The sequence below is a fragment of the Rhinolophus ferrumequinum genome, chromosome 7, assembly GCF_004115265.2.
Source record: "Rhinolophus ferrumequinum isolate MPI-CBG mRhiFer1 chromosome 7, mRhiFer1_v1.p, whole genome shotgun sequence".
Classification (NCBI taxonomy): Eukaryota; Metazoa; Chordata; class Mammalia; order Chiroptera; family Rhinolophidae; genus Rhinolophus; species Rhinolophus ferrumequinum.
The window spans coordinates 94,230,919-94,247,026 of record NC_046290.1 but is presented as its reverse complement, the minus strand read 5'-3'; the positions used below and the strand labels follow the sequence as shown (position 1 = coordinate 94,247,026).

Below are 16,108 nucleotides of genomic sequence, written 5' to 3'. Positions count from 1 at the left end.
CAGCTGATACTTATGTGCCACTCACTGTTCTAAGCACTTTGCATGTATTAATTAATCCTCTGACAACCACCATTTTCAGATGAGAAAATTGAGGCACAGGGAGGTTTTAGTAAGTTGCTGGAGGCCCCCCAGCTGGTGAGCAGCAAGGTGGGATCCACAGCCATGCTCGATCCCGTCTGCTCCTCAGCTCCTATTCTGCCCACACAGATGGCCCCGGAACATGGGACCTTGCTTGAGTTGTCTCTCCTCCCACTGCTATCCCATGATGACCTAGAGCAGGGAGTCCTGTTCTTTCTGTGCATGCTTCCACTTTTTATGCCTTTGAATACTGTCATATTTCAAGATGCAGAAAAGGGCTAGTGTGTGTCTTTTCACTCCTGTACAGGTGGGCCTGGGGTGGTAGCAGATGCTGAGAAATCTATGACATTGCCAAGTGAAAGGTAAGGAATAAATAAAAAATCCACAGGTAGCCCCAAAGTGTTGGTTTTTAGACTATGGAAAGTCTTCCTTATTTTTGTTATACAGTTGACCCTTGAACAACATGGGTTTGAATTGCGCTGGTCCACTTCGCATATAAGTGGAGCCAAGTGGTTCAAACCCATGTTGTTCAAGGATCAACTGTATTTTCATATCATGGTGGGGAATGTGCCTATGTAGAGAGCCAGATTAATTTACATTCAGATTTTCAACTGCATGGTGGGTGGGCACCCCTAACCCCACCTGTCCAAGCATGAACAGTATATTCTTTATTCAACTGTATATTCTTTATTCAGTTGACACTTAATTTCATAACAAATTATTAAGAAAGTTAATGTTGAAGTCATGGCAGTTTTGCTCTCCGTTTGTTGTGTGCGGAGGGGATTTGATGGCATGGCAATCGGAGGATTTTAATTCTGCATGTCCAAGTGCCTATGGTCAGTTCTCACCCTGCCTGTCTTGACCAGGGTTCCCTTCTCCTTTCAGTTGTGGTCCCATCCATGTAAAAACTGAACCCATGGAAGATTCTGGTATGTACACCAATGCTTTTAGAATCAAGTATTTAGCAGGTAATCGTTTGACTCCTTTCTTTTGCTTTATTAGAAAAAGGGGGAACTGTCAGTAAATTAAGAATGGAGGGGGACTTCCTCAACTTGATTTTTAAAAGATCTACAAAAAAAACATACAACTAACTTTATATTCAATGGTGAGAAACTAGAATCTTTCCCCCTAAGATCAGGAATGAGGAAAATTTATCCTGTCACCACTCCATTTCAGCTTCATACTAGAAGTCCTGGCTAATGCAATAAGACAAGAAAAGGAAAGAAAAGGGAAGGAAGAAATAAAACTGTGCTTGTTTACAGATGACATGATTGTCTATGCAGGAAATCCAACAAAAGAATCAACAACAACAAAAAATGGGGATTAGAGCACTAATTAACCTCAAGTGGGGCCTTATCTGTAGAATAGTCTTATTCTACTCAAATATCTAGAAAAGAGCTTTTTTATTTTATTTTTTTCTTTTTAAGACTTTATTGGGGAAGGGGAACAGGACTTTATTAGGGGAACAGTGTGTACTTCCAGCACTTTTTTTTTTTCCCAAGTCAAGTTGTTGTCCTTTCAATCTTAGTTGTGGAGGGTGCCGTTCGGCTTCAAGTTGTCCTTTCAGTCTTAGTTGTGGAGGGCGCAGCTCAGCTCCAGGTCCAGTTGCCGTTACTAGTTGCAGGGGGCGCAGCCCACCATCCCTTGCGGGACTCAAGGAATTGAACTGGCAACCTTGTGGTTGAGAGCCCACTGGCCCAGGTGGGAATCGAACCGGCAGTCTTCGGAGTTAGGAGCATGGAGCTCTAACCACCTGAGCCACCGGGCCGGCCTGAAAAGAGCCTTCTTATTTAGTAAATACTAGGTACCTGAAGTTATTAAGTAGATATATTTGTGGATAAAATATATTTTAATTATATTTAAATTAAAACCTGACTGCGAAATTAGTAAAAAGTCTTGAGTATACATTTGGAATTATGACTTGATTTACAAATAGAGTAGTGTTTTCATTTTGGGACATATCTTATTTTACTGCTTTCTTGCACTCTTTCGTCATTTCTAAATGCTCTACAATAGGCATATATTACAATGACAATACTTGTATATTGGGGGGAAAATCCCTCCAGTGGATGAGAGTAGTTGATACCCATCGCTGCCTCTTCTCCTTAAAAAAAAGAAAAATAGCATTAATTAGAGTGAAAATGTTAAAAGGTTAAAAATAGAATTTTTTTAAAAACTCAAATGTTTAAGAAATGGGAAAATATTGAAAGCATTAAAAGCGGAAAGATTAGAAAACCTAAAATAATCAAGTACATAAAACTAAAACTCAAACCTCTAAAAGACAAAAATAACACAAGCTGGTTATAAAAGGTTCAAATTAAAATTTAATAATGCTCACAAAAGCAACTAGAACACGAAATAAACAGTTTGAAATATAAAGTTAAAGTTAAGTCTAAGATAATCCAAAAGAAAAACAACATTCGATATTAAGGAGAAAAGATGTAGAAAAAGGAAAAATAGAGGTTTACTTCGAGGAAAATGAAAGACAGGGTACCAGAGTGATAAAGCTGTCAAGATGCGGTTTATACTCTGCAGCTCCTCCCCCAGTGCCTGGGGGACCCCGGGATACGAGTGGACCAGTCTCCTCCTCTTTCATACTTAAGGGTCCCCCACCACAACTGTGGGTGCTTGCGTCTCCCTTCCACATGTAAAGGTGTGCTTAGTAGAAGCTCTATCTTAAATGACAGTCTGAAAAATAATGGTGCTTGTCCACTTTAGTTATTCTAGGTAAAACCAACACAAGTCAACAAAAAGAAGGAAGCCACGTTTCTCAGCTGAACAGAATTCAGCTGTGGAGTCCTCATCTCACACATGATGTGCCTCCAACCCTTACTCATTTGATCTTAGCCTTGGATGTTTTTCAAAGCTCCAATGTGTTCTGCCTGCAGTCTCCTCTTAGAAACTGGGAAGACAAATGTTGGGGAGAAGGGGGTTGTCAGCTCTCCCCAGGGGCCCTTTCATGAATTTAGAACTAAGGCTCCCATCTCCTTCCTCACCAGTTGGGCCCAATGAGTGTTTCCCACCACTTTAGGCCTCTTTTGTTGAGGCCTCTCTTTGGAGATGCGGTTTTGTTTAAACAAAAACATTCTCCCTATGAAAACGACTTTCTACTGTGGATTTCATGATGCAATACGAATTGCTTCCAGCTGCCTGCAGGCTTCTGAGAGCCAGCCATTAATCAGCCTTACTTCTTAGGATATTTGTCTTAGCACTTGTTACATAAAACAAGTGTTTTAAATGGTTTTGAATTTCTTTTTTCTCTGTCTCTCCCTTTCCCCTCTTCTCTCCTTTTTTCTCCCTCCTTCTCTTTCTCTTTTCCATTTTGAGGAATGGTTGGAGTAAATCTGTTTCATTAGCATTTCAAACATTCTACACTGTCAAATCTGGATTCAACTGTCTGGATTAAAAAAGAATTTTCTTTGACAGCCCAGCTGTCACATGTTTATCAAATGTTTGTGAGTATTTTGTGCCTAATCAACTTAGAAAGTGTACTTTAATTAATATTTTATAAAATACTACACAAGTTATACATGCTTACATTTTTAAAAATTCAGACTAATAAGTAATAATAAGGAAAATTCCTTTTCATCCTTTCACTCTCCTCTCAAAACTCCATTCCTGTGAAGCCTCCCACCTCAAATCCCATCCCCATAATAAAGCAACAACTGTTAACCAATTGGTGAAATTCTTTCAGATCACTTACAAATAAATACATAAATACCTTTTTTCTTTTTTTTATGCATAAGTAAGTATACCTCCATTTGTTGACTTTTCTTTAATCTTTGCATCAGATTACCTTTTTATTCCATTTCTGGGCAAATTCCTCAGCTTAACCTGCATTTTACTAATATGGCCATCAGCTGTGTCCATTCTGTTCCTCAGTTGTTCTAATTTTCCTTTTTGCTAATCCCACTTTAAATATCCAGCCTCACTATCCTTATACCAACAACTGTTAATTTTCAGAAGACCCCTCAGAACTTTTAAATTGATGCTAAACAGTGAAATCCAAGCTGTGCCATAAGTTTTGCTTCTCCTGTTATTAACATTCATGGTTAAATTATATGTATACTTCAGTAGCAGTCATCTATTGGTGTATTAAAAAGCACCTCACTTAGTGTGGCTTCAATGATTTAGTCTTTCTCACAATTCTGTGTTGGCTGGGCAGTACGTCTGGTCTACGCTGGCTCCTCTCTGGGTCTGAGGCCTTAGCTGGGGGAGCTGTGTCCCCTCCGGACCCCTGCTGGCCTGACATCCTCCAGGCAGGCTTATTCACCTGGCCACTCAGCTCCAAAACCTGCAGGCTCTGACACACACGCATTTTTAAAGCCTCTGCTTGCATCCCATTAGCTAACGTCTTATGGGCCAAAGCAAGTCATGTGGCCAGGCCCAGATTGAAAGGGTGGAGAAGCAGACTCCACTTCTAGAGAATAGGAGTAGGAAAGCCACATTGTACATACTGGATGGGAGAAATTTGTGGCTAATTTTCGCAATCAGCCACACCCTTCCCTGATAAAGCCTTTTGGTTTTATTAATGTAGTTAGTTTCCCCAGGTTTTGAAGTGCATTTGATTGTAGTGGGGAGGTTAAGATTATATGTGCCAATTCAGGTCCTATGACAAAAGAATGTTTTACGGTATTTCATGTAAGTGCATATATATTCAGCCATCTCGAAAGGGGAAATTTCCTCAAACTGGGACCTAAATCTCTTCCTCCTTCCCTTCTTTTCTTTCCTCCTTCCCTCCCTCCCTCCATTCCTTCCTTCTTCCTTCTATCCATCCTTCTTTCCTTTTATATTGATTTTACATTATTTTATTTTTATATTATTTATATATTTATATGGATAAGTCATTTGTTCATAGTGAGTGAGCTACAAGTCTTTTTGTTGGTTACATATTCCTGTGTTAATCAAAACAGAACGTGGAAGTTCTATCAGTGGTTGTATTTCTCTGTTGGTGGGTGTGGCCTAACACGTAATTCTGTAATTTCCATTGCATTCAAAGGCATTTCACCGAGAGCAGCAGCTGTGTCAGTTAAGAAAGAATCAGAAGATCCCAACTACTATCAGTGTAATATGCAAGGTAATATTATTTTATAATCATTTTGTCCTCCAAAAGTTATTCATGATGAAACATTTTAATTGTCACCTATCTGAAAAACAGGCAGAGTAATAAAGATCCACGCACATTGACCTGTGCTCTAGCATGTTGTCATTTGGAGTGAAAAATTTTACGGTCGTTAGATGGATTCTCTTCAGCGTAGTCCATATGCTAAAAGGTGCTTCAGGGTGCATTTTACTTGAGTTTGTCTATTAAATACTCTTATTTTGTGTGTTCTAAAAATTTCTCCCTTAATCCTCTCTTGTGTTACGGAGAAAATATTCCAAGTTAAAAGAGATGGAGACGAGAGTTAAGAAATTCAGATGCCCGTTCTTATAATAGTTGCTTCACTGACATCATATAAGTTAAATGGGGAGAAGACGATTATTACCAAATACACACAATTTTCAAATGTGACAAAGGTAGGTGGTCTGTGCAGCAACTCTGCCCAAGACCAGAATCCTGCCGAAGCCCAGCGTGATCCTACTTTGACACTACAATGGCATCATATCGATATGACAGTTGTACAGCCATGTGATCCTTTCTCCATCTTTGGGCTCCGTTGTGAATGTGGGCAGAGTATAGGACAATTTTCAGTTTCACTCCTCAAACATTATCATCAGATTTCAAATGTTTCCTACAAAAATCTTAACTTTGAAATTGTCCTGCATTTACGGAGCATTACGGAGCTCCGTAAATTTTACTAAAAACCTTTTTACAAAAAATCCAAAGGCAGAGACCAATGGAAGTGTCCGTTGTAATTGCTGTTCTGGGCCAGGCCCCCCACCTGCCTGTTGCAGTCCCTGGTGACCAGTCTCCCTCCCTCTGAGCAAAGGATTCCTTTTCAGTTCATCCTGCCCCACCAACTGTTATTCTCTGAAAACGGATCTGTCCAGAGCCTTCCCCTGCTCACACACTGTCTGGCTCACCACCTCTAGAGTCCCAATTTACGACGGCAGTTCTGCTCTTTCCAGCCTCCCCTCCTATTCCATCTGCCTCCCCCACCGTCACCCTCCCTTGATTCTTTGGGCACACTGCTCAGTGTGGGATTCCATAAACGAACCCCGAATCCTCCTCCTACCTGGCTTTTCTAGAAGCCCATCCCGCCATGAAACTCCCTTCTTACTCTGCAGAATTCCAATGAGTTCCACCCTTCTTTCTGGACACAGTCAGAATCTCAGCTCCCTAATTGCACACGGCATTTAGTGTGGGCTGCTGTGTTCTGTTCGCCTTTGCTGGGGACTCACTCAGTGGATGGCAAGCTCCTGACAGGAAGACCCACCATCTTATTCCAGCCCCAGAGACCCAAGCCCAGGGCTCTGTACACACTGGACACTTACATATACTTGCTCAGTTGAGCGTATCCCTCACAAAGAACCAATGTCACCTTTTTCTAAATTACCGTTGTTTTGAAAAAAGTACTTATAATTATGTCTTGATTCCCAAGAACATATTTTTGAACTTAAATGTCCTTGGTGTTGATCAAAATGTATACAGTCGGGCATAGGCTACTGGTAGATTCTGCTCCCACAGGTAGCAGTGAAATAAATGATTAGATGTATCTGCAGTCCTTCTAGCTTAGTTTTTCAGAAAGAATTACATTTACCTTAAGAAAATCATTTAGGGTAAATGTGTAATACGTATATAACCTTTCTCCTGCTTGGCTTGGGAATGACAGAACTATTCGGAGTTATTCTTTGTAGAACTCTTTATATTGGGCAGATTCTTTCTTGATGACTAAAGAGTTAAAAATGCCAGATATCATGGACTATATTTCATAGCATTGAATGTTTTTGTAACCATTTAGGTTAAATACTCACGTATTAAAATATTGATATAAGGGAGAAATTCTTAAAGCCATAAAAGCAAAAATGTGACCAGCTCAGAGTTGCAACTGGCCCTTGAGGGAACCCCTAGTAAAGTCAGCCATTGCCCCATAGTGCTCAGAGGCTCAAGTGACATTTCTGTGAAAATCTGATGCCCCACTCCACCCCCACCAGGACCTCAGGCTCTGTCTGCAGCACAAACATCTTGGAAACTCCCTAATCCAACACACACACACACACACACACGTATCTTGGACACCGTGGGGCCCACGGAAGTCTCATAAGGTCATTTACATGTGCAAGGACCCAGTCTCCGGGGCCCCTAGAAACGCAGAACACACAGTACAAGCTTGGCTAAGATTCATTACACCCAGCTCACTTTGCATTGGTGGCTATAAGAATATCAACACCATTCAGTTTTCTTCCCAGCTGACAATGCATGATTTGGGGGAGGAGCTTTCCAGGCAGAGGGAGAAGTGGATGGAAAAGCCTATGACCAAGGAATTAACATCATCTTCTCACATCACATCACTCTGACACTAACTCTTCTGCGTCTCTCTTCCACACTTAAATGACCTTTTTGATTACATTGAGCCCACCTGGGTAATGCAGAATTATCTCCTTTTCTACAGAACAATATTCCTTATTAATATAGAATATGAATACAGAATACTAACAAATGAATCCAATGACATATAAAAGGATTACACATCACTACAAAGTGGGATTTATCCTATGAACACAAGGTTGGTTCAGCATACAGAAATCAATCAGTGGAATACAACATAATAATAGCATAAAGGACAAAAACTACACAGTCATCCCAATAGATGTAGGAAAAGGCTTATGACAAAATCCAGCACTCTTCATGGTAAAAAAAAAGAAACAAACAAACAAAAAGAAACACAAAACACTCAACAAACTAAGAATTGAGTGGATCTTCTTCAACCAAATAAGGAGCGTCTATAAAAACCCTACAGCTAATGTCATACTTAATGATGAAAGACAGAAAGTTTCCCCCCTAACACCAGGAACAAGACATGTCCATTCTTGCCACATCTTCTCAACACTGTACCAGATGTTCTAGGTCGAGCAATTTAGAGAAGGGGCAAACAGGCATCTGGATTGGAAAGGAAGAAGTAAAACCATTCTATTTGCAGATGCCATCATCTTGTATATAGAAAATCCCAAAGACTACGTGCGCGCACACACACACACACACACATAAACTATTAGAGCTAATAACCTAATAAATAAGTTTAACAAGGTTGCAGGATCAATATACAAGATCAATATACAAAAATCAGTTTTCTTTCTATAAATTAGCAATGAATCAAAACATGAAGATAAGAAAATTCCACTTCCAATGGTATCAAAAAAAATAAAATGCTTAGGAATAAATTTAACCAAAGGAGTATAAAACTTGTACACTGAAAACCACAAAACACTGTTGAAAAATATTAAAGACCTAAATAAATGGGATAATATCCTGCATTCATGGATTTGAAAACTTTCATAAGATTCATATGGAAATGCATGGGACCCTGAATAGCCAAAACAATCTTGAAAAAGAGCAAAGTTGTAAAACACACACTTCCTGATTTCAAAACCTACTACAAAGCTACAATAGTCAACACTCTGTGGTACTGGCATAAGGGTAGACATGAATCAATGAAATAGTCCAGAAGTAAACCGATCAATTTAAAAACTGATTTTCAACAATGGTGCCAAAACAATTCAATAGAGTAAGAATAATCTTTCCAAAAAATGGTACTAGAACAACCGGGTATTCACAATAAATCTGGATCTTTACTACATACCATATACAAAGTAGATCAAAGACCTAACTGTAAGAGCTAGAACTATAAAACTTTTAGAAGAAAACATAGATGTAGATCTTTGTGACCTTGGATTAAGTGATGGTTTCTTTTTTTTTTTTTTTTTTTTTTAAGATTTTATTGGGGAAGGGGAACAGGACTTTATTGGGAAACAGTGTGTACTTCCAGGACTTTTTTCTTTCAATCCTAGTTGTGGAGTGTGCCATTTCAGCTTCAAGTTGTTGTCCTTTCAGTCTTTGTTGTGGAGGGCGCAGCTCAGCTCCAGGTCCAGTTGCCATTGCTAGTTGCAGGGGGCACTGCCCACCACCCCTTGCGGGACTCGAGGAATTGAACCAGCAACCTTGTGGTTGAGAGCCCACTGGGAATCGAACCAGCAGCCTTTGGAGTTAGGAGCACAGAGCTCTAACTGCCTGAGCCACCGGGCCGGCCCCAAATGATGGTTTCTTAGATACCTAAAGCACAAGCAGACAAAGAAAAAATAAATTGAACTTCACTGAAATTAAAAATTCTTGTCAATGGGATTTATAGATGATGTAATACGGAATTGTACACCTGAAATCTATGTAATTTTACTAACAATTGTCACCCCAATAAATTAAAAAAAAAAAAGAAACAAGAAAAAAAATTCTTGTGCTTCAGAGAATACTATCAAGAAAGTGAAAAAAATCACTAACAGAATGGGAGAAAATATTCGCAAATTATATATCCGATAAGGATCAGTATTCAGAATATATAAAAACTTTCAGCTCAACAATAAAAATACAAACTACCCAATTTAAAAATGGGCAAATGATTTAAATAGACATTTTTCTGAAGATATACAAGTAGCCAGTAAACACGTGAAAAGATGTTCAACATAACTATTCATTAGAGAGATGCAAACCAAAATCACAATGAAATACTACTTCATACTCACTAGGATGATGATAATTAAAAAGGCAGACAATAACAAATGTTGGAGAAATACCAAGTGAAGATATGAGAAGTTGAGATGCTCATACATTTCTAGTGGGAATGTAAAATGGCCCAGCCACTTTTTAAAACTTTATTTTATTAGTTTCGGGTGTGTAAAACAACATAATGATTAGACATTTATATACCTCATAAAGTAATAACCCCAGTAATTCTATTACCCATCTGACACTGTACCTAGTTACTAGAATATTATTGACTATATTCCCTATGCTGTACTTTATATCCCTGTGATTATTTTTTTATTGTAGTTGACATTCAATATTATTTTATGTTAGTTTCATCTGTACATCATAGTTTGGCATTTATATAATTTATGAAGTAATCCTCCCAAAAAGTTTAGTACCCATCGACACTATACATAATTTTTACAATATTATTAACTATGTTCCCCAAATATATTTTACATCCCCATGACTATTTTGTGACTACAATTTGTACTTCTTAATCCCTTCATCTTTCTCACCCAGGCCTCCCATCTAGTAACCATCAGTTTGTTCTCTGTATCTATGGGTCTGTTTCTATTTTGTTTGTTCATTTATTTTGTTCTTTAGATTCCACACATAAATGAGATAAAATAGTATTTGTCTTTCTCTGACTTATTTCATTTAGCATAATACCCTCTAGGTTCATCCATGTTGTTGCAATGGTAAGATTTCATTCTTTTTATGGCAGAGTAATATTCCATTTATATATGTACCACAATATCTTTATCCTGTCATCTATTGATGGGCACTTGGGTTGTTTCCATATCTTGGCTATTTTGAATAGTGCTGCAGTGAATGTAGGGCTGCATCTTTTCGAATTAGTGTTTTTGGATTTCTTTGGATAAATAACCAGGAGTGGAATTGCTGGGTCATAAGGTTGTTCTAGTTTTCATTTTTTTGAGGAGCCTCCATACTCTTTTGCATGGTAGCTGCACCAATTTGCAACCCCACCAACAGTGTATGAGGGTTCCCTTTTCTCCATATCCTCTCCAACACTTGTTTGTTGATTTATTGATGATAGCCATTCTGACAGGAGTGAGGTAGTATCTCACTGTAGTTTTTATTTGCATTTCTCTAATGATTAGTGATGTTGAGCATCTTTTCATATATCTATTGGCCATCTCTATGTCCTCTTTGGAGAAATATCTATTCAGGCCCTCTGCCCATTTGTTAGTTGGATTGTTTGTTTTTTTGATGTTGAATTGTATGAGCTTTTTATAAATTTTGGATATTAGCCCCTTATCAGATGTACCTTTGGTGAATATCTTTTCCCATTAGGATGTCTTTTCGTTTTATTGATGTCTTTTCGTTTCCTTTGCTGTGCAAAAACTTTTTAGTTTGATATAGCCCCATTTGTTTATTTTTTCTTATTTTCCCTTACCCAAAAAGATATATTAGTAAAAATATTACCAAGGGTAATGTCAGAGAGTTTACTGCCTATGTTTTCTTCTAGGAGTTTTATGGTTTCGGGTCTTACATTTAAGTCTTTAATCCATTTTTACTTTATTCTTGTATATGAATTAAAAAGGCGATCCAGTTTCTTTTTTTACATGTATCTATACAGTTTTTCCAATATACCACTTATGGAATACACTGTCTTTACCCCAGTGTATATTCTTGCTTCCTTTGTCGTAGATTAAATGACCATATAGGCTTGGATTTATTTCCGGGTTCTCTATTCTGCTCCATTTATCTATGTGTCTGTTTTTATGCCAGCTCCTACTCTTTTGATTACTATAGTCTTGTAGTCTAGTTTGATACCAGGTAGCATGATACCTCCAGCTTTGTTCTTATTTCTCAAGATTGCTGTGGCTATTTGGGGTCTTTTATGATTCCATATAAATTTTAGGATTGTTTGTAGGGATTGCATTGAATCTATGCATCGCTTTGGGTAGTATGGACATTTTAACTATATTAATTCTTCCTATCCATGAGCATGGTATATGCTTCCATTTTTTTGTATCTTCTTCAGTTTTTCTGTTCAATGTCTTACAATTTCTGAGTACAGTTCTTTTACTTCCCTGGTTAAATTTATTCCTAGGTATTTTATTTTTTTGATGTAACTGTAAGTGGGATTGTTTTCTTAATTTCTCTTTCTGATAATTTGTTATTGACATAAAAATGCAACTGATTTCTGAAGATTCATTTTGTATCCTGCTACTTTACCAAATTTGTTTATCAATTTAATAGTTTTATCGTCAGCCGTTTTTGAGAATATTTTGACAGCTCCTCAAAAAGTTAAACTGAGAGTTACCATATGACCCATCAATTCTACTCCTAGATATATACAGTTCTATGTATGTACCCAAGGTAATTGAAAACATATGTCCTCACAAAAACTTGTACATTATTCCCAATAGCCAAAAGATGAATACAACCCAAGTGTCCATCAACTGATGAATGAATAAATAAAATGTGGTATATTCACACAATGTAATATTATTGATGGAATATCAGCCATAAAAAACAGTGAGGTAACATGCTGTTACCGTGTTTTCCCGAAAATAAGACCTAGCGAGACCATCAGCTCTAATGCATCTTTTGGAGCAAAAATTAATATAAGACTCAGTATTATATTATATTATATTATATTATATTATATTATATTATATTATATTATATAGACCGGGTATTATATTAGACCCGGTATTATATTATATTATATTATATTATATTATATTATATTATATTATATTATACCCAGTCTTAAATTAAAATAAGACCAGGTCTTATATTAATTTTTGCTCCAAAAGACAGATTAGAGCCGATAGTCTGGCTAGGTCTTACTTTTGGGGAAACACGGTACATGGATGAACCTTGAAAACATGCTAAATGAAAGAAACCAGACACAAAAATCTACATATTATATGAATCTATTCATCTGATACATCCAGAATAAGCAAATCCATAGAGACAGAAAGTAGATTAGTGGTTACAAGGGTCTAGACAGAGAAGAGAATGGGAAGTGACTGCTAGGGGATACAAGGTTTCTTTTGAGGGTGATGAAAATGTTCTGAAAATAGACGGTGATGATGTTGAACAACCTTGTGAATATATGGAACACAATTAACTTGTATACTTTTAACAGGGTGGATTTTATAGTATGTGAATTATATCTCAATAAATTTAAAATACAAGCAGATTCAATATAAGAGTAACCTGTATCTGCAATCTGTATAAATAATCTGTGTAAAATCAAATTTGTGAATAATTTTAACTTTTGACTTGAAAAGACTGATTATCAGATCATTTTCAACACATTTGATGCCTATTCAATATGTATGCTTTTCACTGTTAAATCTCCAGACCAGGAAAATCGTTTTGTTATAACTGGATAAATTTACCAGACTCCTTGTCCTCTTGGTAAATCGACACTAGTCATCTGTCACTCACTTCCCTTTTTTTATATTATTGTGGTAGAATATACATAACATCAAATTTATCATTTTAACCGTGTTTTAAATGCATAGGTCAGTGGCATTAAGTACATTAAGTTGTGTGACCATCACCACCATCCACCTCCAGAACTTTATCATCTTCACAAACAGAAGCTCTGTACCATTAAGCAATACTGCCCACTTCGCCTTCCTCTCTGCCACTGACAACCACCATTCTGTTTTCTGTCTCTATGAATCTGCCTATTACTAAGTACATCACATAAGTGGAATCATACAATAGTAGTCTTTTTATGACTGGCTTATTTCACTTAGCATTCAAGGTTCATCCTTGTAGCATGTATCAGAATTTCATTGCTGCCCATTTATTTTTAATTTTGCCTTTTTTAAAATGAAATGATCTCTATTCTATATCTTTAACACAAATTTGATGACTAAATTTGTACTCCAAAGCAGGTCCTTCAAAAAGTTATCCTGCTGATGAAAAAATCCTCGTTTTGAAGTATTGCAAATGTATATACTCTTCCACCTCCTAGCGCATGTCAGTATTTTAGAGTTAACATACACTGAATTTACTGAGTATCATACTCAGTTCTGGATTTTGACTTTTGAAATGGAAGAGGAGGAAAAGAAATGGATTGGCCTCCTTCTGTTTTTATGTAAACTTTATCTTGCTTAGACTTGAACCTAATAAGGAGAAATTTGTTTTTAAATTATTCTACTTCTGTTTGGTAAAGTCATATAATAAGACTCAAAAATGGGTAAGTGACTGGCCTTTATATTTAAGTAATTTGTATTTTGTAGTATTTGTGGCTCCATGTCGCACAGCGTGAACAGCTTGATGATGCAGTGTTGAAGTTAGTTGGTGTTTTAGAAATGAGGCCAAGGTGGCCTCTGTATATTGGTCTCTACATTGTTTATTTCTTCACAGCAGGCTGAGACCTATTAGCTCAAAAGCCTGTTGGTGCCAAACTCCCAAGTACACCCAACATCTGCTAGGCTAAGGTAAGGAAACCCCCAGGGATATAAAGACTTCCAGCCACTGCTACCCCTCACAACTCTCTGACCCAGAAACCCACCTCCGTGCTGCTGAGCGCTGTCACCTTGACACAGGAGCCCCCTTCCCTATCTCCCTCTCCCCGGGAGTTCCCTTGCCCCTCCCACTTTTGCAAGGTGGTCCCCGCACTGAAGCATAGGCCCTTTCTTTAGGTGAGGATTTTCCCCACCCCTCCATGCGAACCTGTCAAAGCGTCGCCCAAATAAAGCTTTGTGTGGTAGCGCCACCTCGTGGTCATATCTCTTTCCTGATCAGCCCAGAAATCCCTCAACCCGCAATCTTGCTCTTTAGCTGTATTGTGACAGACATAAACGAATTGATGAACCAGGTTGCACATTCCGTTGCCACATTATGTCCTTTGGCTGTAGAAAGGCCTTCGCCTGTGTCTGTTCTGCCCATGAGCAGCCCAAGATTTACTTGTCTTTCATGTCACCTCAGAACGTGTGGAGCAGGATGCTGCAGATTTCACAAGATAGTGAGAATCACTGGAGAAGGGAGCCAGAGAGCCGTGAATAATACACTGCCTCATGTGAGTGCTGGTGGGAGGGCTCACCAGGAGTCTGTCCTGTCTCCTGCCGACTGCCCTTCACCATCTTACCAGTAGCTTCTTCTCGGTTGGCTCCGTGCTGCCTCAGCTCCCTCCTACCCCTCCCTTCCAATGTGAGCAGACATGGGACAAGAGGCTAGAAAGAGAAAAAAAGCTTAAATTAGTGTGTGCCTGATATATACCCTCCCTCCCGCTATCCCCATGCTTTCTTCAAATAATTGCAGAATTGGTAAATGAACAAAAAGCTGTATGGTATCAGGCTGTGGGCCCTCCTACAACACTGTTGACTGTGAGTTTCCAATCTCAAATATGAAGGACTCTTCCTTTTAGACCTCAGTTGCTCTGATTTCAGTCATGAGAATGGGGATTAAAGCCCCACGGTGTTAGTCCCCACACACCTGGAAAACAATAATATGACCGGTTTGGTTTTTGTCCCTTATTGGAAGAAACTTAATATCAGAATCTAAAGTTCCGTATCTGCACTTCACAATGAGAAAAAATATATATAAGAAAAGCATAAAAGAAATGCTTTTGGGTTTTATTTGTTGTTGCTGGCACACATTTATTAATAATTTTATAGTAAGAATCACTGATAATAAAAACCAAAACGTATTTGGATTTAATCTTTTACCTAGCAAATAAAGTATGTACTGAATTCTTCCCCTCTTTTTTTTTTTTTTTTCATTTTTACTTAAAAGAATTTTGGGCAATAAAACATAAGGCTTTGAAAAAGAAGTCATACGATGTCCCCATTTTGAAACCCCTAACATAACAATGCACTTCAGCAGTAATCACCAGTGGTTATTAAAACCACTCATAAAATGTTGGTGGGTTCATTGCAGCTTTATTTACAGTGGCCAAGACGTGGAAACAACCAAAGTGTCCTTCCATGGATGAATGGATAAAGAAGTTGTGGTACATATACACAATGGAATACTATTCTGCCATAAGAAAAGATGAAATAGGACCATTTGTGACAATGTGGATGGATCCTGAGAGTATAATGCTAAGCGAAATAAGTCAGACAGAAAAAGCAGAGAACCATATGATTTCACTGATACGTGGTGTATAAAACTGAAAACAACAAAAGAACAAGAAAAACAAATGAAGAAACAAAACTCATAGACACAGACAATAGTTTAGTTTTACCAGAGGGTAATGGGGAGGGTGGTAGTAGATGAGGGTAACGGGGATCAAATATATGGTGATGGAAAGAGAACTGACTCTGGGTGGTGAGCACATAATGTGGTATATAGATGTGGTATATAGATGTCTCCAGATGTGATACCCTGAGAAGGACACACCATCACCTG

General features: G+C 38.0%; 1 protein-coding gene across 1 annotated transcript in view; it reads left to right on the top strand.

Annotated features, from left to right (window-relative positions):
- Positions 1-16,108, top strand: part of LOC117025163 (general transcription factor II-I repeat domain-containing protein 2) — a 66,001-nt gene that overhangs the window by 35,557 nt on the left and 14,336 nt on the right. The window contains exons 7-9 of the mRNA XM_033110951.1: positions 386-440; positions 964-1,007; positions 5,078-5,155. Of these exons, the coding sequence (XP_032966842.1) occupies positions 386-440; positions 964-1,007; positions 5,078-5,155 (177 nt within the window). The remainder of the gene's footprint in view (positions 1-385; positions 441-963; positions 1,008-5,077; positions 5,156-16,108) is intronic.